Consider the following 26,101-nt stretch of genomic DNA (forward strand, 5'->3'; position numbering starts at 1 on the left):
GTGGAAACAATTCGAGTGTCCAACAACGGAGGGATGGATAAAGACAATGTGGGCTATACATACAGAGGAATATTATTCAGCCACAAAAAGGATTCGAGCTCTGATGCATGCTACATCTTGAATCTTGGAGGTATTTTGCTGAATGAAATAAGTCAGACAAAAAAAGGACAAATATTGTAGGATGCCACATTTGAAATATCAAGAATAGGCTATTTAACAGAGACTCAGTAGGTTAGTGCTCACCAGGAAGAAGGGGATTTATTGGTTAATTTATTAATAAGAGTTGCTATCTGGGGTGACACAGTTTTTAAAATGTTAGTGATGGTTGCATAATGTGGTGAATGTAATTAATGCCACAGAATTATATACTTAAAAAGGGTTAAAAGGGCTAATTTTGTTATAAATATATTACCACTTAAAAATGATTAAAAAAAAAAAACCTAGAAAAAATAGGAAGATTAATATAACAAACATGTACATATCCTTCAACCAGATTCATTTACTTTACATTTTACCATTTGCATTTTCCTCTTTCTCTCACATACATGTAGGTAGGTGTGTTTACTTGTTTCCCCTGGATTCTTATCATTTAATATTTGTAGGCATAAGGGGTCCTAGGTGGTACGAATGATAAGCACTCGACTACTAGTTGAAAGGTTGGCAGTTTGAACCCAAAGAGAGGTGCCTCGTAAGAAAAGCCTGGTGATCTGCTTCCAAAAGGTCACAGTCTTGAAAACCCTATGGAGCATGGTTCTATTGAGCTGAAAGACTTGATGCCAACTAACAACAGTTGTAGGCATCATGATGTTTTACCCCAAAATACTTCAGTATATACCTTCTTAAGAAAAAGCTCACTGTCCTACACCACCACAGTACTTTCAGCAGTGGCCCTCAACCAAGAGCGATTGTGCCCCAAAGGACATTTGACGATGTCTGCAGACATTTTTGTTTGTCACCACACGGGGTGGAATGCTATTAGCTTCTAGTGGTAGGCACCCAACATCAACATCTGACGTCCAAACACCCTACGATATACAGGACAGCCCTCCACCATAAGGAATTTTCTGGCCAAATGTCAATAGCACCACAATTAAATCCCTGCGGTATATACCTAAGAAATTTAACATTGGTTTAGTAGTATCACCTAATGTCTTTGGAATTATGAAACAGTATTACTTTTTCAAGGAAAAAAATTATGAGGCGTTCCATAGGTGATTGTGATAAGTGGTTAGGATTCAGAATTGCTGTTAGAACTTTTTAATGGGCCCTAGAAATTTTGCTAAACATAAACTGTCTTTCAAGGCTGACCAGTAGGAATAAAAGTGAAATTTAATAGTCTTCCATATGTTTACAAGTTTTTAAATATGAACACATCGAATTAGAAAAGATTAAAAGTGCTCCTTTGGGTAGTTGAGGGTGTGGGAAAACATCCCGAGAACTCGGAGGAATGCCTTGTTCTGGACAGAATTTGGAGCATATCCTGTTATACAGCAGTTCTATTTCTAGGAAATTTTCCTAAGGAATTAATCAGAAACATACCAAAGATGTATATAAAAGAATCTACAACACACTGTTCTTTATAAGAGCAAACAAACTGGAAATCTAAGTGTCCATCCACACACCACTGTAGCATTATACGTGCGTCTGCAGTCAGGAAACAACTTGGTGAATACGCAGACCCACACGTCAGCAGTGGGCTTCTCTGGCAATGGAATTACATGTGAGATTTCTTTTCTTCTTGATGCCTTTCTCTCTAGTGTTTGAAGTTTTACCTTGTGCTTGTATCACTTTCATTTTACCATTAAAAATTGAAACGACTAATGGACTGCAACGACCGCAGCCTCCGCCAGACCGAGCCCAGTACAGCTAGATGGTGCCTGGCTACCACTGCTGACTGCTCTGACAGGGATTCCAATAGAGGGTCCCAAACAGAGCTGGAGAAAAATGTAGAACAAAATTCTAATTCACAAAAAAGGACCACACTTACTGGCCTGAGAGGGACTGGAAAAGCCCCAGAGAGTATGGCCCCTGGACACATTTTTAGCTCAGGAATGAAGCCACTCCTGACATTCACCCTTCAGCCAAAGATTAGACAGGCCCATAAACAAAAGGAGACTAAAAGGGCACACCAGCCCAGGAGCAAGGACGAGAAGGCAGGAGGGAACAGGAAAGCTGGTAATAGGGAACCCGAGGTCAAGAAGGGAGAATGCTGACATGTCGTTGGGCTGGTAACCAATGTCACAAAACATGCGTACTAATTGTTTAATGAGAAACTAGTTGGTTCTATAAAAGTTCATCAAAAGTACAATAATTAAAAAAAAATTGAAACAAAATGTCCACGTACCCACCACCAAGATTTAAAAAATGTTAACGTGTAAGAGTCTAAGCTTCAGATCTTCTTGGAAAGGGCATTACAAGTAGATTGCTGTCTCCAGAGCTTTTCTGCTTCCAACGCCTCCACCCTCCTCACCACCCTAGAGGGAGTCAGCACTCTGGATTTGGTGTTTAATAATTAGTGTATGCTTTTAAATTCCCACTACTGAATAATATTGCAGTACTATCCCGTGTTTTGGAAACCCTGGTGGCATAGTGGTTAAGTGTCACGGCGGCTAGCCAAAAGGTCAGCAGTTCAAATCCAGCAGGCACTCCTTGGAAACCATATGGGGCAGTTCTACTCTGTCCTATAGGGTCGCTATGAGTCGGAATTGACTCAACAGCAATGGGTTTATTCTGTGTTTTAAAATGTTAAACGTGTCTTCCCACTAACCATCATATTAAGATTCACTCACGCCAATGTACGTAGCTCTAACTCACTGACATATACTGATGTGTATAATGTCATACAGTGTGATTTTACCAGTTCTTCTGATCCTAACTTTGTTTCTAGTATTTTGCTGTTACAAGCAACAGTTCAATGAACACCCTTTCCTATCCCCCTTGTCCATGTGTAAGAGTTTCTCCGGGCTCTATATATGTAGAAGTAGAGTTACTGGACCATAAGGAACTCACATCCTTACTGATATGAAATACTTCCACTTTGTTTTTCAAAGTGCAGTACCAAAAGCACATTCCCACTGACAACTCATCAGCACTCCTGTTTCCCAACACCTTTGCCGACAATGGGTATTATCCAATGTTTCATGTTCCTGTGATGCCCCAGGTGGCAGCTATTCCATGTGTTGTAACTCCCCTTTCTTTGATGAACACCTCTTCGGTGGTTTATTGCCCAATCAGGTTTCATTTTCTTTGAGATGATTGTTTATTTTCTTTATTTTTCTGTTTTCCACAGAGCAGCTTTTCCTATATTTTTAAAATCAGCTTATAGTTTTATATATATATCAAGGATAACATTATTTCAATGTTAAAATATTTTTAAATGCATTTAAATCACTTCATGGTGGTAAAAATAATCAGTAATATTAGGGGTACAGGATGAAATGCAAGAAGGAGTTTAACAAATTAATACGGTAATAATTTTGATAAAGAGGCTTCAAAATCAGCCATGTGGTTTTGGAACAAAGAGACCAATACAGAATAAAGTCCAGAAACAAAACTTGGTACACATACATAAAAATTTAATGTACAAGAAGAGCAGAACACTAATCAATGGGGAAGAGAAAGATGATTTCTATTCAGTGTGCCTGATATACTTGGTTGACTACTCAGAAACACAAACCTAAATTTTTAAGCTTAATTATAACTAATACAAAAACAAAAAAACTTAAAGTACCAAAAGAAAAAAAGTCTTGCAGAATAAAAATTAGAAACTGTATGAAAAAATGATTGGCAGATTCTCCATAATAACATAGCAAATATCTACAATAAGAAAGCAGCATGCATGAAATTAAAAGAAAAATAACAAACTGGGAAAAAATGCACACCATTTATGAAAGACAAAGGGTATTTAAAACAAAAAGAGCCCTTACAATTGGAAAAGCCTCCATCCAAATTAAAAAAAAAAAAAAAAAAATAGGACAAGAAAGTAAATATTTAATAAATATATGAGAAAAAAAAGTTCACCCTCACTAGTACAAGAAAAAAATGTACATAAAATACCATTTTCAAGCATCATTTTGATGAATATTCAAAAAGAAAAGTGATAGAATTTCATCAATTATCATTATACATAAAAATGCAGCTTTAGAAACACTTTAAACAACTTTAGCCTAGAGGCCAAAATTTCCACGAGCCAGTCCTAGAAAACTCTCCAGAATCTTTAAAAAAGCTACCATAACTAAGTAAAGTTAACAAGGTCCAGAATACAAGGTCAATAAACAAAAATCAATTGTATTTTTATATATTAGTGACAATGGAAAATGAAGTATATACACACACACACACATATATATATAAACATGCCATTTACAATAACATCAAAAAACATGAAATTCTTACGGAAAAGTTTTACAAAACATGTGCAAGACCTGTACACTTAAGAACTAAATAAATGGAAAGTTTTCACATGTTTATGGGATGGAGGACTCCATACTGTTAAGATGTCATTTCTTCCTGAAATGATCTACAGATTCAGTGCAATCCCAAACAAAAATTCCAGAAGGCTTTTTTGTGGTAATTGATAAACTCATTGCAAAATTTAAATGGGCATGCAAAACACCTGGAGTAGCCAAAAGAACTTTAAAAACAAGAGTCAAGTTGCAAAATTTACTAAAAAGTTGCAGTGGTATTGGCATAACGGATCAAAATATAGATCAGTATAACAGATGGAGCACAGAGGTCCAGACATATATGGACAATGGATTTTTAGCAAGGGTGCCAAAGCAACTCAATGGGGAAAGGAAATCTTTTTATTTATTCCTCTTACCAATGAACCCTGCTGGTGCGGTGGTTAAGCACTTGGCTGCTAACCCACAGGTCAGCTGTTTGAACCCACTCGCCGCTCCATGGGAGAAAGATGTGGCAGTCTGTTTACATAAAGATTTACAGCCACGGAAACCCTATGTGGCAGTACTGCTCTATCCTATAGGGTCACTATGAGACAAAATTGACTTGACAGCAGTGGCTGATACCTCATACCATATGCAAAAAAAAAATCTGAAATGAATCACAGACCAACTATAAAGCTTCTAGAAAGACATAAACACCGGAGAAAATCTTTGTGACACTGGGGTAGACAAAGATCTGTTAGATAGGACGGGAAGCATAAACCATAAAAGAAAACTTGATAAATTGGACTTCATCAAAATTAAAGACGTCTAACTTTCAAAAGGAGCTCTGGTGGTGAAATGGTTAAGAGCTCACTCAGGCTGCTAACCAAAAAGCTGGTCGGCAGTTTGAATCCATGGAATCCATCAGCCCCCCCTTAGAAAGTTCTACTTTGTCTGATAGGGTCACTATGAATTGGAATTGACTCAAGGGCACACAACAACAGCAAATCTTCAAAAGACACAAACAATGAAAAGGCAAGTCATGGACATGCAGAAAATACTTCTAATACACATCTGACGAAGAAATTTTACCCAGAAAATAAATGTATGTTTATGGACACACGTATGTATCTTGTTGTTGCTGCTGTTCCAACTCATAGTGACCCTATGTACAACAGAAGTAAACACTGCCCAGTTCTGGGCTGTTCTCACAATTGTTGCTATGCTTGAGCCCATTGTTGCAGCCACTGTCAGTCCATCTCATTGAGGGTCTTCCTCTTTTTCGCTGACCCTCTGCTTTACCAAGCATGATGTCCTCCTTCAGGGACTGATCCCTCCAGACAACAGGTCCAATGTGAGACGTAGTCTCACCATCCTTGCTTCCAAAGAGCATTCTGGTTGCCCTTCTTCCAAGACAGATCTGTTTGTTCTTTTGGCAGTCCACGGTATATTCAATATTCTTCACCAACACCACAATTTAAAGGTGTCAGTTCTTCTTTGGTCTTCCTTATTCATCATCCAGCTTTCACTCGCGTATGAGGCAACTGAAAACACCATGGCTTGGGTCAGGTGCACCTTAGTCTTCAAGGTGACAGCTCGGCTTTTTAACATTTTCAAGAGATCTCTTGCAGCTAATTTGCCCAATGCAATGCATCTTTTGATTTCTTGACTGCTGCTTCCACGGGTGTTGATGGTGCATCCAAGTAAAACGAATTCCTTGACAACCCCAATCTTTTCTCCGGTTATCATGATGTTGCTCATTGGTCCCTCTGTGAGGATTTTTGTTTTCTTTATGTTGAGGTGCAATCCATACTGAAGGCTGTGGTCTTTGACCTTCAACAGTAAGTGCTCCAAGTCATCTTCACTTTGAGCAAGCGAGGTTATGTCATCTATATGACGCAGGTTGTTAACGAGTCTTCCTCTGATCCTGATGCCCCGTTCTTCATATAGTCTAACTTCTCAGATTAATTGCTCAGTATGGTTTTTTTTTTTTTATAGATGGAATAGGTATGGTTAAAGGTTACAACCCTGATGCACACCTTTCCTGACTTTAAACTATGCAGTATCCCCTTGTTCTGTTTGAATGACTGCATCTTGATCCACGTATAGATTCCTCATGAGCACATTTAAGTGTTCCAGAGTGCCCATTCTCCGCAATATTATCCATAATTTGTTATGATCCACACAGTTGAATGCCTTTGCATAGTCAATAAAACACAGGCAAACATCCTTCTGGTATTCTCTTTCAGCCAGGATCCATCTGACATCAGCAGTGATATCCCTAGTTCCACGTCCTCTTCTAAATCCGGCTTGAATTTCAGGCAGTTCCCTGTTGACACACTGCTGCAGTTGCTTTTGAATGATCTTCAGCAAAATTTTGCTTGCGTGTGATATTAACGATATTGTTTGATAATTTCCACATTCGGTTGGATCACCTTTCTTGAGAATAGGCATAAATACGGATCTCCTCTAGTCGGCTGGCCAGGTAGCTGTCTTCCAAATTTCTTGGCACAGACGAGTGAGCACTTTCAGTGCTGCATCTGTTTGTTGAAACATCTCAACTGGTGTTCCATCAATTCCCAGAGATTTGTTCTTCACCAATGCCTTCAGAGCATCTTGGACTTCTTCCTTCAGTACCATTGGTTCCTGATCATATGTTACCTCCTGAAATGGCTGAATGTCAACCAACTGTTTTTGGTATGGTGACTCTGTGTATTCCTTTCATCTTCTTTTGATGCTTTCTGAATCATTTAATATTTTCCCCGTAGAATCCTTCAGTATCATAACTCGAGGCTTGAATTTTTTCTTCCATTCTTTCAGCTTGAGAAATGCTGAACACATTCTTCCCTTTTCGTTTTCTATCTCCAGCTCTTTGCACACATCATCATGATACTTCATCTTCTTGAGCCACTTTTTGAAATCTTCTGTTCAGCTCTTTTATTTCATTTTTTTCTTTTGCTTTAGCTACTCGACATTCAAAAAGCAAGTTTCAGAGTCTCTTCTGACATCCATTTCAGTCTTTCCTTTCTCTCCTGTGTTTTTAATGACCTCTTGCTTTCTTCATGTATGATGTCCTTGCACAACTCGCCTGGTCTTTGGTCACTGGTGTTCAATGCATCAAATCTATTATTGAGATGGTCTCTAAATTCAGGTGGGATATACTCAAGGTCATTCTTTGGCTCTCATGGACTTGTTCTAATCTTCTCAGTATCAACTTGAACTTGCATATGAATAACTGATGGTCTGATCTGCAGTCCACCCCTGGCCTTATTCTGACTGATGATATTGAGATTTTCCATCATCTCTTTCCACACATGTAGTTGATTTGATTCCTGTGTATTCCATCTGGTGAGGTCCATGTGCATAGTCACCATTTATGCTGGTGAAAAAAGGCATTTGCAATGAAGAAGTTGTTGGTCTTGCAAAATTCAATCATGATATTTCTGGCATTGTTTCCATCACCAAGCCCATATTTTCCAACTACCAATCCTTCTTCTTTGTTTCCAACTTTCATATTCCAATCACCAATAATTATCAGTGCATCCTGATTGCACAGTTGATCAATTTCAGACGACAGAAGCTGGTAAAATCTTCAATTTCTTCATCTTTGGCCTTAGTCTTTGGTGTGTAAATTTGAATAAAAGTCATACTAACTGGTCTTCCTTGTAGGCGTATGGATATTATTCTACCACTGACGGCACTGTACTTCTATGTATCTTCTTAGAACACAATAATAAGAATACAAGCAACCCAATAAAGAAATACAGAAAAGAAACTATTTGAACACTTCACAAAAGAAGATGTATAAATGGCCCACATGCACATGAAACAATGAAAAATTTCATTAGTCAACAGTGAAATGAAAATTAAAACCACAATATCCACTTTAATGGAAAAAACAACAAAAAAGGCAATACCAAGAGTTAGTGAAGATGTGGGACAAGTGGAACACTCACTCACTGCTGGCAGACGTGTAAAGTGATATAACCATTACAGAAACCAGCAGCTTCTCATATAATTAATCATATGACCCAGTAATTCCACTCCTAGGTAACTATCCCAGAGATGTGGAAACATGTGTCCACAAGACTTGTTCATAGAAACTTCATTCATAACGGCCAAAAATGGAGGTAACTCAAAGGCTCATCGACAGATAAATGGATAAACGAATTGTGATATATCTGGACAATGGAATACTACTCAGCATTAAAATGGAAGGAACTACTGATATACACAACTTGAATGAAGCTCAAGTCACTGTGCTAACTAAGAAAAGCCAGCCAGGCACAAAAGACCACATACTGTATGACTGATTCCACGCATATGAAATTCTAGAACAAGAAAAACTAATGTATTCTGACAAAAAAGGAGACCAGTCATTGCCTGGAGCTGGGGGCATGTCTTCCCTGCAAAGGGACATAAGAGAACTTTTGGGGTGACAGAAATGTTCTTTATCGTGATTGAGGTGGTGGTTGCATGAGTGCATACATGTGCCAAAAACTCCCTAAAGTTTGCACTTAAAACTGCTGTTGTTCGTTGTCATCATGCCAATTCTAACTCATGGTGACCCCATGTGTGTAAAATAGAACTGTGCACCACAGAGTTTTCAAGGCTGCGACCCTTTGGAGGCAGATCGCTAGGGCTGTCTTCTGAAGTGCCTCTGCGGGGGTTCAAACCCCCAACCTTCTGGCTAGTAGCTGAGTACCATTTGCACCACCTAGACGTTCCTGCACTTAAAATAGGTATATAGTATTATGTGCAAACTAAAGCTCAAAAGTAGATTTTAATAAATAAAAAATGTAGAGAATTTCATTTTGAAAAAGATTAAAAAGAATGTTAATTTAAAAAATGAAGAGCTACTGAATGATTACACATAAAACCGTCCTGTTAAAAATCATTTTAAAACCTTATCCAATTCATCAAAGCTAACGTGACCAACACTGGAGCATTGAAGAGTAGGGGATTTGGAGGTCTTTTGTACTATTCTTGCAATCTTCTCCAAGCTTGAAATTAATTCCCAATAAAAAGTTAGAAATAAAAATAAATGAACAGACAAAATTCTTCAAATTTCCAAAAGTTAATTTGGGGTTTAGAACAGGGCTTCTCAAACTTGCACGCACATATGACTCACCTAGGCATCTTGTTAAGAAAATTCTGATCTAGTAGGTCTGAGGCGGGGCCTGAGAGTCTGCATTTGCACAAGCCCAAAAACGGCTCTGTGCTCCTATGAAGAGATGGTTGTGAGAGGGAACCCTGTCCTCTCAAGCCAAGCTCCACAGAGGGAACACAAGGGCCTCATGTAGCCACTGGATCTCCTTACAAGGCCTTGCAGGAGAGAAACTGATTTTGCTGAAGACCAGTCTTTTAACGCGGAAAAATCGTAATTACTACTGTTGATAAAGTGTGAAAGAGGCCAGTGTTTTCAGACAGTGCTGTGGGTGGTGTAGTAGGCTTTTGAAGAAAAAAATAGGATACGTATCAAGAGATTTGGATATTTGTTCCCTTTGACCCAGTAACCTTCCTTCTGAGAATCCATTCAAAACTGGAAATAGGAAGAAAGCTTAGGGCACAAAGACAGTCATCACACGGGTGGAAGCAAACCAAACGTCCAACAGTCGGGTAAGTCCCAGTCCCAGTCTCCGATGACCAAATCTGACACAGCCACTTAGCAGGATATCCAGGGAACTTTTATAATTACATGGGAAAATGCTTCCATGTTGGGGGGAAGTAAGATAACAGGATACAATGATACACAGCACGATCCTAGTGATGCACACAAACAAGGTGGCAGAGGAAAAAAGTCGGGAAGGAAGTTTGTTGAAACATTCAGAGGTCTTCTCAGGTGGCTGGGAACAAAGGACACCCTTTTCCTTTCCAAGCTTTGCCAATGTTTTAGAGTTAAGAAGGGACGGGGAAGGAGATAAACAAGTACGTTTAAAATTAGATCTTCAGTCCTAGCCACAGCAATTAGGCTAGACAAAGAAATAAAGGGCATCCGGATTGGCAAAGAGGAAGTAAAATTATCTCTATTTGCAGATAACATGATCTTATACACAGAAAACCCTAAGGAATCCTCCAGAAAACTACTGAAACTAATAGAAGAGTTTGGCAGAGTCTCAGGTTATAAGATAAACATACAAAAATCACTTGGATTCCTCTACATCAACAAAAAAAACATCGAAGAGGAAATAACCAAATCAATAACATTCACAGTAGCCCCCAAGAAGATAAAATATTTAGGAATAAATCTTACCAAAGTTGTAAAAGGCCTATATAAAGAAAACTACAAAGTACTACTACAAGAAACTAAAAAGGACCTACTTAAGTGGAAAAACATACCTTGCTCATGGATAGGAAGACTTAACATATTAAAAATGTCTATTCTACCAAAAGCGATCTATATTTACAATGCACTTCTGATCCAAATTCCAATGACATTTTTAAATGTGATGGAGAAACAAATCACCAACTTCATATGGAAGGGAAAGAAGCCTTGGATAAGTAAAAAAAAAAAAGTAAAGCATTACTGAAAAAGAAGAAGAAAGTGGGAGGCCTCACTCTACCTGATTTTAGAACATATTATACAGCCACAGTAGTAAAAACAGCCTGGTACTGGTACAATTAACAGGCACATAGACCAATGGAACAGAATTGAGAACCCAGATATAAATTCATCCATACATTAGCAGCTGATATTTGACAAAGGCCCAGTGTCAGTTAAATGGGGAAAAGATAGTCTTTTTAACAAATGGTGCTGGCATAACTGGATATCCATTTGCAAAAGAATGAAACAGGACCCATACCTCACACCATGCACAAAAAACTAATCCAAGTGGATCAAAGACCTAAAGATTAAAACGATAAAGATCATGGAAGAAAAAATAGGGACAATGTTAGGAGCCCTAATACAAGGCATAAACAGAATACAAAACGTTACCAAAAATGATGAAGAGAAACCAGATAACTGGGAGCTCCTAAAAATCAAACACCTATGCTCATCTAAAGACTTCACCAAAAGAGTAAAAAGACCACCTACAGATTGGGAAAGAATTTTCGGCTATGACATCTCCGACCAGCGCCTGATCTCTAAAATCTATAGGAGTTTGTTAAAACTCAACCACAAAAAGACAAACAACCCAATCAAGAAGTGGGCAAAGAATACGAACATGCACTTCACTAAAGAAGATATTCAGGCAGCTAACAGATACATGAGAAAATGCTCTCGATCATTAGCCATTAGAGAAACGCAAATTAAAACTATGATGAGATTCCATCTCACTCCAACAAGGCTGGCATTAATCCAAAAAACATAAAATAATAAATGTTGGAGAGGCTGCGGAGAGATTGGAACTCTTATACACTGCTGGTGGGAATGTCAAATGGTACAACCACTTTGGAAATCTATCTGGCGTTTTCTTAAACAGTTAGAAATAGAACTACCATACAACCCAGAAATCCCACTCCTCGGAATATACCTTAGAGAAATAAGAGCCTTCACACGAACAGATATATGCACACCCATGTTTATTGCAGCTCTGTTTACAATAGCAAAAAGCTGGAAGCAACCAAGGTGTCCATCAACAGATGAATGGTTAAATAAATTGTGGTATAGTCACACAATGGAATACTACGCATCGATAAAGAACAGTGACGAATCTGTGAAACATTTCATGACATGGAGGAACCTGGAAGGCATTATGCTGAGCGAAATTAGTCAGAGGCAAAAGGACAAATATTGTATAAGACTACTATTATAAGATCTTGAAAAACAGTATAAACTGAGAACACATACTTTTGTGGTTACGAGGCGGGGAGGGAGAGTGGGAGAGGGTTATTTACTGATTAGTTAGTAGATAAGAACTACTTTAGGTGAAGGGAAGGACAATACTTAATACACGGAAGGTCAGCTCAACTCGACTGGACCAAAAGCAAAGAAGTTTCCGGGATAAACTGAATGCTTCAAAGGTCAGCGGAGCAAGGGTGGGGGTTTGGGGACTTGGCTTAAGGGGACTTCTAAGTCAATTGGCAAAATAATTCTATTATGAAAACATTCTGCATCCCACTTTGAAATGTGGTGTCTGGGGTCCTAAATGCTAACAATCGGCCATCTAAGATGCATCAATTGGTCTCAACCCACCTGGAGCAAAGGAGAATGAAGAACACCAAGGTCACACGATAACTATGAGCCCAAGAGACAGAAAGGGCCACATGAACCAGAGACTTACATCATCCTGAGACCAGAAGAACTAGATGGTACCCGGCCACAACCGGTGACTGCCCTGACAGGAAGCACAACAGAGAACCCCTGAGGGAGCAGGAGATCAATGGGATGCAGACCCCAAATTCTCGTAAAAAGACCAGACTTAATGGTCTGACTGAGACTAGAGGACTCCTGGCGGTCACAGTCCCCAAACCTTCTGTTGGCCCAGGACAGGAACCATACCCGAAGACAACTCATCAGACATGGAATAGACTGGACAGTGGATAGGTGAGAGATGCTGATGAAGAGTGAGCTACTTGTATCAGGCGGACACTTGAGACTGTGTTGGCATCTCCTGTCTGGAGGGGGGATGGGAGGGTAGAGAGGGTTAGAAACTGGCAAAATTGTCATGAAAGGAGAGACTGGAAGGGCTGACTCATTAGGGGAAGAGTAAGTGGGAGTAAGGAGTAAGCTGTATATAAGCTTATATGTGACAGACTGACTTGATTTGTAAACGTTCACTTAAAGCTCAATAAAAATTATTGTAAAAAAAAAATCAGATCTTCAGCGGAGACATTGGCTACCAGGAAGATGGGGAAGACACACTTTTCCCTATTTCTCCTGTGAAGTACAACTAAAAACCCTGGACATTATAGATAAAACAAACACAAGAACACTGAAAAGGACAGTCAAGAAAGCAGCCGAGCTAGGGAACCAGAGTTTTCTTTTTGCTTAATATCAATACAGACCTTACAGACGTCAAAGGATGGTAGAGGATTACCACAGGTAACTGCACACACATGAATTTGATAACTTTGGTGAAAAGAACGCATTATTTGAAAAACACACACTACCACAACTCAACCACTATGAAACAATTTGAATAGCCCTATAGGCATTAAGGAGCCCTGGTGGCACAATGGTTACAGAGCTTGGCTGCTGACCAGAAGGTCCGCAGTTTGAATCCACCACCAGTTCCTTGGAAACCCTACGGGGCAGTTCTACTCTGTCCTGTAGGGTCACTATGAGTCAGAATCTACTCGATGGGAACGGGTTTGGTTTGGTGTAGAGCCATTAAGGAAACTGAATTCATAATTAAAATATCACCCCCCTTCCAAATCTCTAGGTTCATACGGTTTCACTAGAGAATTCTACAAAATATTTAAAAAAGAATTAACAACAATTCTATATAATCTCTTTGAGAAAACAAATGAGGAGAGGGCACTTCCCAATGCATTTTACAAAGCTAGTACTACCTTGATACCAAAACTAACAAAGACGGTATAGAGAAAGAAAAACACAGACCAATATCCCTCATTAATATATATGCAAAAATCCTTCCAAAATATTAATAAAAAGGATTTAGCAATATATACATAGCATCTTACACTCTGACAGAGTGGGGCTTATTCCAGGGATGCAAGGCTGATTCAATATGCAAAAAATCAAGTGACATAATGCATCATATTACCTAGCTAGACCAGAAAAATCACATGATCATATCAGCTGATACAGACAAAGCATCTGACAAAATTTAAAAACCGTTCATGATAAAAACTCTTCGAAAAATAGGAATACAGGGGAACTCCCTCATTTAGATAAAGAACATCTATTATTAAAACAAAAACCCTACAGCTAACATTTACTTAATAGTGAAAGGCTGAATGCTTTCCCCTTATGACTGGGTACAAGACAAGGATGTCTGTTGTCTCCTCTATAACTAAACACAGTATTGGATGTTTCAGTCCGTAAAATGAGACCAGAAAATGAAATAAAAACCTACAGATAGAAAAGGAAGAAATAAAACTTTTTGCAGGCGAACTTTTTGTCATCTAGTTGATTTGGACCTATGGTGACTCCATATATACACGACTGCTAACTGACAGGTTAGAGTTCTGAGCCTACCCAGTGGCTCCTCAGAAGAAAGGCTTGAGGACCTACTTCCAGAAAACATGCTGCTGAGAACTCTGCGGCACACGGCTCTGTTCTGACACACACGAGGTCACCAGGACTCTTAGAACTCTGTGGCACACGGCTCTGTTCTGACACACACGAGGTCACCAGGAGTCTGAGAACTCTGTGGCGCACGGCTCTGTTCTGACACACACGAGGTCACCAGGAGTCTGAGAACTCTGTGGCACACGGCTCTGTTCTGACACACACGAGGTCACCAGGAGTCTGAGAACTCTGTGGCGCACGGCTCTGTTCTGACACACAGGGGATCACCAGGAGTCTGAGAACTCTGTGGCGCACGGCTCTGTTCTGACACACACGAGGTCACCAGGAGTCTGAGAACTCTGTGGCGCACGGCTCTGTTCTGACACACACGAGGTCACCAGGAGTCTGAGAACTCTGTGGCGCACAGCTCTGTTCTGACACACACGAAGTCACCAGGAGTCTGAGAACTCTGCGGCACACAGCTCTGTTCTGACACACACGAGATCACCAGGAGTCTGAGAACTCTGCGGCACACAGCTCTGTTCTGACACACACGAGGTCACCAGGAGTCTGAGAACTCTGCGGCACACGGCTCTGTTCTGACACACACGAGGTCACCAGGAGTCTGAGAACTCTGTGGCGCACGGCTCTGTTCTGACACACACGAGGTCACCAGGAGTCTGAGAACTCTGTGACGCACAGCTCTGTTCTGACACACACGAAGTCACCAGGAGTCTGAGAACTCTGTGGCGCACAGCTCTGTTCTGACACACACGAGATCACCAGGAGTCTGAGAGCTCTGCGGCACACAGCTCTGTTCTGACACACACGAGGTCACCAGGAGTCTGAGAACTCTGCGGCACACGGCTCTGTTCTGACACACACGAGATCACCAGGAGTCTGAGAACTCTGCGGCGCACGGCTCTGTTCTGACACACACGAGGTCACCAGGAGTCTGAGAACTCTGTGGCGCACAGCTCTGTTCTGACACACACGATATCACCAGGAGTCTGAGAACTCTGTGGCACACAGCTCTGTTCTGACACACACGAGGTCACCAGGAGTCAGAACCAACCTGACAGCAACCGTTTATCTGCAGATCTCTACGTAGAAAATCCCAAGAAATCTATTAAAAGAGACTTGTACTAACCTGTGAGGTCAGCGAAGTTGCGTAATACAAAATAAGCACTCAAAATCAATTGTAGGACCAAAAGCAAAGAAGTTTCCGGGATAAACTGAAAGCTTCGAAGGTCAGCGGAGCAAGGGCGGGGGTTTGGGGACTATGGCTTAAGTGGACTTCTACGTCAATTGGCAAAATAATTCTATTATGAAAACATTCTGCATCCCACTTTGAAGTGTTGCGTCTGGAGTCTTAAATGCTAACAAGTGGCCATCTAAGATGCATCAATTGGTCTCAACCCACCTGGAGCAAAGGAGAATGAAGAACACCAAGCCCACACGGCAACTAAGAGCCCAAGAGACAGAAAGGGCCACATGAACCAGAGACCTACATCATCCTGAGACCAGAAGAACTGGATGGTGCCTGGCCACAACCGATGACTGCCCTGACAGGGAGCACAACAGAGAACCCCTGAGGGAGCAGGAGATCAGTGGGATGCAGACCCCAAATTCTCATAAAAAGACCATACTTAATGGTCTGACTGAGACTAGAGGAATCCCGGCGGGCATGGTCCCCAAACCTTCTGTTGGCCCAGGACAGGAACCATTCCCGAAGACAACTCATCAGCCATGGAAGGGACTGGACAGTGGGTAGGAGAGAGATGCTGATGAAGAGTGAGCTACCTGTATCAGGTGGACACTTGAGACTGTGTTGGCATCTCCTGTCTGGAGGGGGGATGGGAGGGTAGAGAGGGTTAGAAACTGGCAAAACTGTCACAAAAGGAGAGACTGGAAGGGCTGACTCATTAGGGGGAGAGTAAGTGGGAGTAAGGAGTAAGGTGTGTATAAGCTTTTATGTGACAGACTGGCTTGATTTGTAAACGTTTACTTAAAGCTCAATAAGAATTATTTAAAAAAATACAAAATAGAAATAGAAATACAATTGTATTTCCATGTACTAGAAATGAACACATTGACGTCAAAATTAAAAAATACAAAACCATTTACAACTGCCCAAAGAAATAAAAAACTTAGGAATACATTTTACAAAATATGCACAAGATTTGTAAGCTGAAAATCATCTGGAAGCTGATTTACAAAATCAAAGAAGAATTAAATAAACAGAGAGACATATTGTATTCACAAATTGAAAGAGTCAGATAGCAAAAATTCCAATTTTCTCCAAATTGACATTCAGGTTTAATAAAATTCCCATGAAAATCCCAGTGAGGCTTTTTGCAGGCTTAGACAAGGTTACTGTAAAATTCATACAGAAAGGCAAAGGGACTAAAACAGCTAAAATAATTTTGAAAGAGAATAAAGTAGGAGGAAGTAGTCTACCCAATTTGAAGACATATATAGCTACAGTAATCAAGACTGCACGGTCTTAGCAGAGGGACAGACAGATAGATCAATGTAACAGAATACAGACCCCACATAAATATGCCCAATTGATTTTTTGACAAAGGTGCAAAAACGATTTAATGGAAGAATGATAGCCTTTTCAACAAATGGTGCTAGAGCAACTGGACGTGCACAGGCAGAAAAAAAAAAAAAAAAGCAATACAGACCTTATACAAAAATTAACATGGGTCACAGACTTACATATAAAATATAAAACTTTTAGGAAAAACCATAGTACAGTATCTTCAGTATCTAGGACTAGGCAATGAGTTCTTGGACTTGATATCAAAAGCATGACCCTTATAAGGAAAAAATCTATAAACTAGACTTAATCTAAATTAAAAACTTTTGCTCTTTTGGAGACCCTGTTAAGAGGATGAAAGGACAAGCTACGGACTGGGAGAAAATATCTGGAAACCATATGCCGAACAAAGGACAAGTACCTGGAATATATAGAGTTCTTAAAGCTCAACAGTAAAAAGGCATATAGTCCAGTTAGAACATGAGAAAAAAACATGAAGAGACATTTCACCAAACAGGACACACAGGTGGCAAATGAGCCCACACAAGGATGTTCGACATCATTAGCTATCACGTAAATGCTAATTTAAACCAGAATAAGATATCACTGCTTGCCCATCAAAATGGCTAACATAAAAAACAGAGACACTACCAAACGCTTGGGAGGATGCAGAGATTGTGGACCATGCACACACTGCCGGTGGGAACGTACACTGGAACAGCCACTCTGGAAAAGGGTAAGGCAGTTTCCTACAAAGCCTTGTGCTTACCACACAATCCAACAATTGCCCTCCTGGGCATTTATCCCAGGGAAATGAAGACTTGTGTTCACACAAAAACCTTTACAGAAATGTTTATAGCAGCTTTATTCATAAATGCCCCCAAACTGGAAACAACCCAGATGCCCTTCAACGGGCAAATGGTTAAACAAACTAGTACATCCGTATCATGGAATACTACTAAACAATAAAAAGGAACAAACTATCGATACATGTTGCAACCTGGATAAATCTCCATATGACTATGCTGAGTGAAAAAAGCCAACCCCCAAAAGTATATACTGTATGAATCCATTTATATAACATTCTTGAAATGATAACATGAGAAGGAAAAAAGATTACTGGTTGCAAGGGAGGGAGTGGGGGCAGGAGAGAAGCGGGTGTAGGCATAAAACGGCCACGATGGAATCCGCTGGTAAGTCAAAGGTATTCTGCATCCTGACCGTATCAATGTCAAAATCCTGGTTGTGACACTATTTTACAAGACGCTACCACCAGAGGAAAGAGGTAAAGAGTATAAGGGATCCCTCTGGATTATTTCTTACAACTGCTTGTGAATCTACAATTATCTAAAAATAAAAAGTTTAATTAAAAAACTAAGAAAAAAACTTGTGAGGGTGACTTCTGCTGCATCGGGAAGAAACTATGTCTTCAGTAGCGTGACAAAGTAGCATTGATTTATGTATGCAATCTCACTCTGTGCACGGCATTTCCTAGGAAGCTGCAAGAATCCACAGACGAAGACCAAACCTCGTAGATGCTAGTGTTACAGTATCCCCTTGCACATTGTACTGGTCAAAGGTCTTAATTTTTAATGAGAAAAAGGAGCATTTCTTCACTTTGGACGTTTGGGTTCAACAACAACCATCACGGTACACACCATTCAGCACACTAGGTGCTGAAACACGTGTGTTGTGGGCTAAGGTGCAGGGGTGTGTGCCGGCTTTCCTCTGGCATGGAAGGCAGGGAGCAAGATGCCTCCCACCTCACCTAACAGCTGACTCCTTCCCATGCTTACTCCTACCCACTTCCCCCAACTTACAGCCACGTCAAATGCCCTGGGCTGAGAGCAAGCTGTTCTTTTTCCTACATTTCTCTGTGCCACGTTTACGGAGAGTCTCCTACGCTTTAGGCAGTTTTCCCTCTGCTGGGCAACAACAATTAACAAGAGTCCAAACCATCATGAAGCCCACATTCTAATGGCAAGAGCTAATGCTTTAGTAACTAAATATCATGCCAGGCAGTGGAAAGTGTTAGGAAGAAGGATCAAGGTGGATATGGTAGGAAACCATGGTCTAAGGCAGCACCTAGAAACAGGTGAGTAAGAGCACCTGCAGGTACGAGCTCATCATCCCCACCAGGACACCAGAACACAGGAAAGTTGCCAAGGAAATTCTCAAGACCCCACCAGTGGTTGTGTGACGACAGTGAAATGGTCTGTTTCATTTTCCCTCTATTTCCCGACATTTCTGAAATACAGTCACAACTAGGATTACTACCGAAAAATGCCCCCGAGGAGTACAAGAGTGAAGAGGGCTCCCTTCGTCACAGGAGGAGAGAGATCCCTGGGATGCAAAGAGGCCAATCCAGAGTGACTCCTGGGCTGTAACACCAGGATGCAGGCATTTGTTTTCGGCAGTGATTGTCTGCACAAAGCTGAAAAGCGGCCTCGCAGTGAGAAGCTGGGATTAGGCAGTCAGGAGGAGGGACAGGGACATCTCTTCAGCTCACATCCTTCCATTTTTCTGGGCTGGGGTTGGACAGGCTGGGCTCCTGGGAAAACTGCTCTGGCGGGAGGTGCAGGGTTTAGAGGGAGACGAACACGGGGTTATCAAGGGCCCTCGCAGAATGCACTCACCAGAGGCAGCTGGAAGGTGGTCACCTGCTGTGTGTCCCTCAAACTCTCTTCCTGAAGAAGGGCAGGGTCTTGCGAAACTGAAAGATATAGGAAAAGAGTGTTCCAAAGGAGCCAAGTATGGTCCTGGCACTTCTCTAGCTCCCTAGGGTCCTCTGAATTTCAGTTTTGTTGGGTGAGGAAAGTCACAAGAGAACAGCCAACAGGCAGCTGTTTCACCAACTTTTCATAGACTCCTAGGTCTTTTCTCACCAATAAAACGGAGATTACGAGACAATGCTTATGAAAAGCGTTTCACAACTCCAAGGAGATTTCTCAGTTTTTCAGACAGGAATATGGGCTTTAAAAGGGACTGTGGTTACTGTCAGTTGCCACCGATCCCAACTCCAGGAGACCTCATGTGTGCAGAGTAGAGCTACTCCACAGGGTTTTCAAGGATGCGAACTCTCAGAGGCAGATTGCCAAGCCTGTCTTCCGAAACATCTCCATCTCTGGGTGGGTTCCAACTGCCAACGTTCCAGCTAGCAGTCGAGTGCTTAACTATTTGTACCACGCAGCGTTGCTTTAAAATAGAATACCCAGGTCAGTTAGCTATGTGAACATCTGCAGGTCCGGGGACCTGTTTTACCATCTGCAATATGAGAGTTATAAAGTTCCAAACTCTAGTGTCAAAGTGTCAGTAAGGCTTGTCCTCAGTGAGGATTACTGTGAGACCCCAGTGGCACATGAGAGAGCGGTCTGTATATGGCAAAGCTTGATAAAAAAGACTCCTATCACCATTAAGTGCTTCTGGAAGATCACTTGGTCCAGCACCCTAACTACCATCGCACAGAACTGTATGGAATGTGGCTTTGGGATCATCTCAACTTCCCTTATTTTTAGCTCCCAAATACACTCTTAAGGGCTTGCAGGACCTCTGCCATGCTATAATATGATCTCTCTCCCCCAAATGGCAACGACTTCTTGCTTGGACAGTAAGTAAGTAATAAGCTAAGTCCCGGGCCAACACTGCAGCCATGTAAGAACGAACCTCGCATTCCAAAAGGTATTCCTTTCACAAAATAAAAGCTGGAAAGCTGCACTACGACCTCTCAGTTTAGAGAAAATTCCAAGGTCACAAGATAAATCAGCGTCAAAATGGAGAGGAGAAGCCACCGTCCCTGACCTTTCTGCCCCAGGCACAAAGTCTTCAGGAAATAACAGGTGCCGGAGTAGCTATTTGGAGCCAGGGGCTGGGCCCAGAAGCTGACACAGCTGCAGCGAAGTGCCTGCGGGGGCCATGGGAGGCAACCTCTTCACTCTGCTGCTGCTGGCAGCTCAGGCTGGGGAGGGGGGTTTTAATTATGTCGCCTGATACCTCACCACCTTCTGGGGGTGAACTAGAGTCCCAGCCTACCTTCTGCCAGGATACATGAATAAAGGAACACTTGGCAGAACACTTTGGCAAGCTTTCAGGCTGTAAATGAAACCATTTAAGAATGCTGGCCATTTGCTAGCTTTTTGGGAGGAGACTTTCGAAATCACAAAAACTACAACTTTTGCTGGTGGTTCATTCCAACAGTGAACCATCCTAACGTTTATGTTCTAACACCGGACCCTTGCCATGACTATTCTGTCCGTTCATTACTGCTCCCGGAAATTCAAGAGCCTGTGCTTTTGCCCCCAAATCCATTCGTGGCGTCTGGCTTATTTTAGGGTATCACCGAGAAGAGACTGCTCAGGTAGGCTGCTGTGGTTCCCAGAACCACCTTCCTCCCGAGCGCCTTCCCGGATCCCACCACAGGGCCCCTCGCAGCCTGTACTTCCTGTGTAACCCAGGCTGGCTCACCAGCTACCTGCTGACGCTTCGTCTACTTGGGCGATGGGTTGTCTCCCTTATGCCCATTGTGACTTTTAAAGAACAAGAGGCTGAAGACCTCATCCGATCTGTACAGCGGTTAGTCTAGTTTCACACAGAGAGAAACTTAACAAGCACTTTAGTGAGACATGAGAATGCACCGGTAACCTCCCGATCTAGATCTACAGTGCAGTGTGGAAGTCCACCCAAACTAATCCCATGTTAAACCCTTCCTCTGACCTGAGGGCAACCCAATGTCCCATGATAATTACACTGACTAAAAAGTACGGAAAAAAAAAGTATGTACCGCTCAAGTGCTGTGCTAAACACTCATTTCTTTTATCTCACTTAATCCTCAAACACCTGATAAGGGTGACGATTATCTCCATTTGACACACGAGGGGACTGAGGCTTACAGAGGTTAGAAACTAGCCCAGAGATGTACCTAGAGGATGCAAAGCCAAGGCTATTTGGTGGTGAAAGTACCTGCTTGCTGGTAGCCACCAGTGCAGTTCCCATAGATCTTCAAACCACATCCAGGTAGGTGCTCAAGCCCCTTACCCTGGAGAGAACATTGTATGCCCTCTGAAGCATTTTATCTTTTATGTTTGCTTCCTTACATCACCCAAATAATGCTGAGGGCAGGGCTTGTACAGCTGGGGAAAGCAAGGTTCAGAGAGAAGCAGACATGTCCTTGGCCACGTGGCCACGCTTGGGTGGCCCCCAAGCCAACAATGCACACAGAGGTATGGTTGGTGCACCCTCGGCGATGCCCATTTACAGAAGAGTTCCCTCCTGGGGGACCTAGCACAATCAAGACACCCTGATTCTGATTCAATTGCTCCAGGGTGAAGCCCAGACCTCAAAAACAGTTCAAGTTCCCCAGGAACTAGAGAGAACTAGGGATCCAAACAGTCATCTCCATGAGGTCATTCAGAACGCCACTGAGAGAGCACAGGGTGCCCCCTAGCTCAATCCTCACCACAGTCCTATGGGTTCAGTACCTGGGTCCTCGCTGAGCTGCCCTGGCTGACGGCTTGGGAGCCCAGCGCCTTCTGCCAGGGTCATGGGCTGGGCATCCTGGTTCTTTGCAAGGTCACCCTGGGGCTCTGTGGGCAGTCGGTCCTGCTCCTGGTCCAGATGGCCATCCCCATCATCGATCACCACAGGGTCTTCAGAGTGCTTGAGCTATAATCCCAGAGAGGGCTTTTCAGGTGGAGAGGTCCCAGGCCAGCGGTAGGACTAGCCCTGCTCTGCAAGCGGCTGGGCACGCTCCCTCCCTTCCCTGGGCCTGCCGACCATCGACCCCATAGCTGACCGCCAGAGGCTAAGCACAAACTGTGGACAGGGATGTAAAGGGAGATGACAAAGTTGGGCACCACATTAGGGCCTCTGGGGAAAGAAACTTGCTTTCTCGGGAAACTGACGTCTAGTCTGGACTTAACAGAGGTATGTCCTGGTTGTAGACAGGACTCCACAACCTCGGCTGGGGAACGGTTATCCCCATCAGCACACCTGTTCTCAGCCCCGCTCTCTGTCCCATCTCCCAGCCCAGCCAGCTCCCTCTGCTCACCCACTGCCAGGGTCTGCCCGGTTCCTGCTCCATTGTCTCTACTGCGGCCACAGCCTGCTCGCCATTCTCGGGCTCCTGGGCCCGCACCCAGCTCTGGATCTCCCGGGGCAGGATGGCCAGGAACTGCTCCAGCACCAGCAGCTCCAGGATCTGCTCCTTGGTGTGCCTCTCAGGCCGCAGCCAGCCCCGGCAAAGGTCCCAGAGGCGGTGCAGGGCCTCTTGGGGACCTGCCGCCTCCTGGTAGCGGAAGCGACGGAACAGGCGGCGGGAGGACTCTGGACTGGGGAGCTCTCCTTGGGGGCTAGGTTTCTCTCCAGGTGGGCTCCTCATTTTCCTGGGCTCCTCACTTTCCTTCGGAGCCAAGACTCGGGGGCACAGGGCTGTGGGCATGATGGGATTTGATGGGGGTCAGCAGCAGAAGACGACCCTATTTCCAAACAGAAATCGCTGGCTTCAATGTTCTGGTCTCCTGCGTTAGTTTTAGGGGGTATTGATGGGAAAACTGACAAAGCCCACAGAGATCAGCCCTTTGGAGAAGCCCTGGGATTTCCCAGGTGAGGGGTGTCATTGTGACTGGTCCTTACACACAAGGACAGAAAGAACCCATCCCCATCCCCATCTCAGTACCACTGTGTGTGCATTCCCCAGCTAGATGATCGGGGTAACGAGGCAGTGAGTCCAGGAGAAAAGCGATGGCATTTCCATGTGACCCTGGCCTTCCAAGCATCCCAGAGGACCAAAGGGGCTGCATGCAAGAGGGAGATGTTAATTAAGGCTCTCTGGTACCTTCGGTGGCCAGGTCCTCTTGGAGAGGACCCAAGATGGATGCGTCTGAGCAGGCTGCTATCTTGAGGCTTTGGGGCAGAAGTCACCGTCCTTGGGCTGAAGACCTTTACAAACTGAGCTGGAAAAATACAGGCAGACATGCAAGGGAAGAGCCTTTAAAGCACATCAAGGTTCAGGAAATCCACCCTGCTGACAGCTGAGGGCCAGGCACCTGTGCTCAGGGCTGAGTGCACACAAGAGCCAGAACTGGCCGCCCCCAGTAGAGCCTGCAGGGGAAAAAGAGGCAGACGAGAATATGCCCAGACAAGAGATCACAAGAGTCACAGGAGAGCTGCAGACTGCACTTACCAGAGAGAAATGCCACTATATCTTAAAGCATCATTGCTTTCGGACCAGCCTGCCACCCAACTCATTTGAGTGTCTGATAGGAAACTTTAGCATGTACTGAAAGGTGCTCTGACCTTCGACTTTACCTCCACCTCCTTCTCTCCCTTGTCCTCTTCAAACCTTGCTCAAGGCAACTGCACTGCCCTCACAGCCCTTCCTTAGGCCGATTAGGAGAGCAAGGTGCTTAGCAGCACAGCACATAACCCAGCTCTCAGCCCTCCATGAACTGTACCCACATCCACATGGCAGGGGATGGGATCCCTACATCTCCCCAAACAAGGTGACAAGAGAGGCTGTTATCTGTGACATACAGTCACTGACCCAGACTGCAGGTGCAGGGTGCCAGAGGAACAAGCTATCGGGTTAAAAAGATGGTTCACAGAGCCCTGTGGACAGCCACGCACCGAAGACTGGGATCCCCCAGGGTGGCAGCACAAGGAAAGACACAAGAAAAGTCAAGGACACATGGAGACACACACAGTCCCTCTCTGCCAGTTTGGTCACTCACCCTCCATGCCCTCACCTCTAAGAGGACCCCAGTGAGCAGAGCAACTTAACATCCAGCCTCTCACACAGCCTTCCTTTCCCAGTCTCCTGGTAGGGGGTGTGACGGACCTCACCCTTTCACAGGAAGACAAGTGAAACCAGAAAAATGGCAAAGTCACTGAGATGCAATCAGAAAAACCAAGTCTCTGGACCCTCTTGCTTTCCAACCTAAAAACAAGTACAAATTGGCAGAAGGGGACTTGGAGGGCCCCTGACTGAACACATTATCAGCTCAGCCCACCGCTGGATTCCCTCCAGAGTCTCGTCCAGAGTCCAATCTGGTCCCCACCTGGTTCTCCCCACCCTCCTGGCCAAAAGTGGCCCCTCTTCCCCACCCTCCCCTTGGCTCCTCAGGTCTGCCCCCACCCTGGGAGAACCCAGTGCCTACCCTCAGCACCCCAGGCCCCGCTGTGCGGCTGCCCATTCGGTGCTCTGTGGACCTTATCTCTAACCAGACAGCTTGTTCCTCTTTGTCACCCTGCACCTGGCGTGTAGGAGACGCAAAGAACTAAGGTTAGCGGGGGAGGGCTCCTGGATTGGGCGTGTTTAAGCCAGCTCTCGGAGGAGGGACAGACCGGCAATAGCAGAAAGGAAAGGGGAGGGCATTTTAGGCCAAGGAAAGGAGAGAGCTTTTCATTCCATTCTCCCTCACGCTCCCTTCTACACACACACACAGTCACTAACCACACGCTCCTCACCTCACAGCCTGGAACTCCTTCCCAGCGTCTAACTCAAATCCCTCCTGCTGCGGCGGAAGTCCCCGGCGGCACCTCCTCATCCTTCCAGCCCGGTCTCCCAGGTGTCCTTCTTCAGGCGGATTCTCTGCAGGGACCAGACTCCTTCCCTGGCCAGCCACAACGCCCTCTCCTGCTCATCCAGAAAGCCACGGCTTCGTTCGGGAGGAAAGGGGTGGGAGGAAATGGAGGCCCCTGAAAAACAAAATTCTACCGCTTTCTGCGCCCGCCCGCAGACCCCCGGACCCTGCGCTCGGGGCTGGGGGCGGCGCTGGCGCAGGCCTGGGCGCGCGGAAAAGAGGCGCGCGGGTGCGGGGACCGGGGGAGCCGGCTGGGACCCGCACGGCCGCACTCACCGCTGCGGCGCGTCCCCGTTCGAGGGCCGCGCAGGCCAGGCCGTCGCCGGAGCCCGCAGGACGCGGAGGAAAGGAAAGGCCAGAGCCCTCCGACTCCCTCCCCTGGGACACTTCCTGCTCCGCTCTAGGACCGGGGAGGTCTTCGCATCTCAGTGGTTGGCTCCCCCGCCCCCCGGCCGAG

General features: G+C 43.9%; 1 protein-coding gene across 1 annotated transcript in view; it reads right to left on the reverse strand.

The window, feature by feature from the left end:
- Positions 1–25,865, reverse strand: part of ZNF496 (zinc finger protein 496) — a 49,541-nt gene extending 23,676 nt beyond the window's left edge. Inside the window, exons 1-5 of the mRNA XM_003421187.4 lie at positions 25,529–25,865; positions 23,898–24,015; positions 23,112–23,538; positions 22,543–22,726; positions 19,705–19,781 (exon numbers count right to left, since the gene is read on the reverse strand). Coding sequence (XP_003421235.1) covers positions 19,705–19,781; positions 22,543–22,726; positions 23,112–23,501 — 651 coding nt within the window. The 5' untranslated portion in view covers positions 23,502–23,538; positions 23,898–24,015; positions 25,529–25,865. The remainder of the gene's footprint in view (positions 1–19,704; positions 19,782–22,542; positions 22,727–23,111; positions 23,539–23,897; positions 24,016–25,528) is intronic.
- Positions 25,866–26,101: the final 236 nt, after the last annotated feature.

This window comes from Loxodonta africana, chromosome 2, assembly GCF_030014295.1.
Source record: "Loxodonta africana isolate mLoxAfr1 chromosome 2, mLoxAfr1.hap2, whole genome shotgun sequence".
NCBI lineage: Eukaryota > Metazoa > Chordata > Mammalia > Proboscidea > Elephantidae > Loxodonta > Loxodonta africana.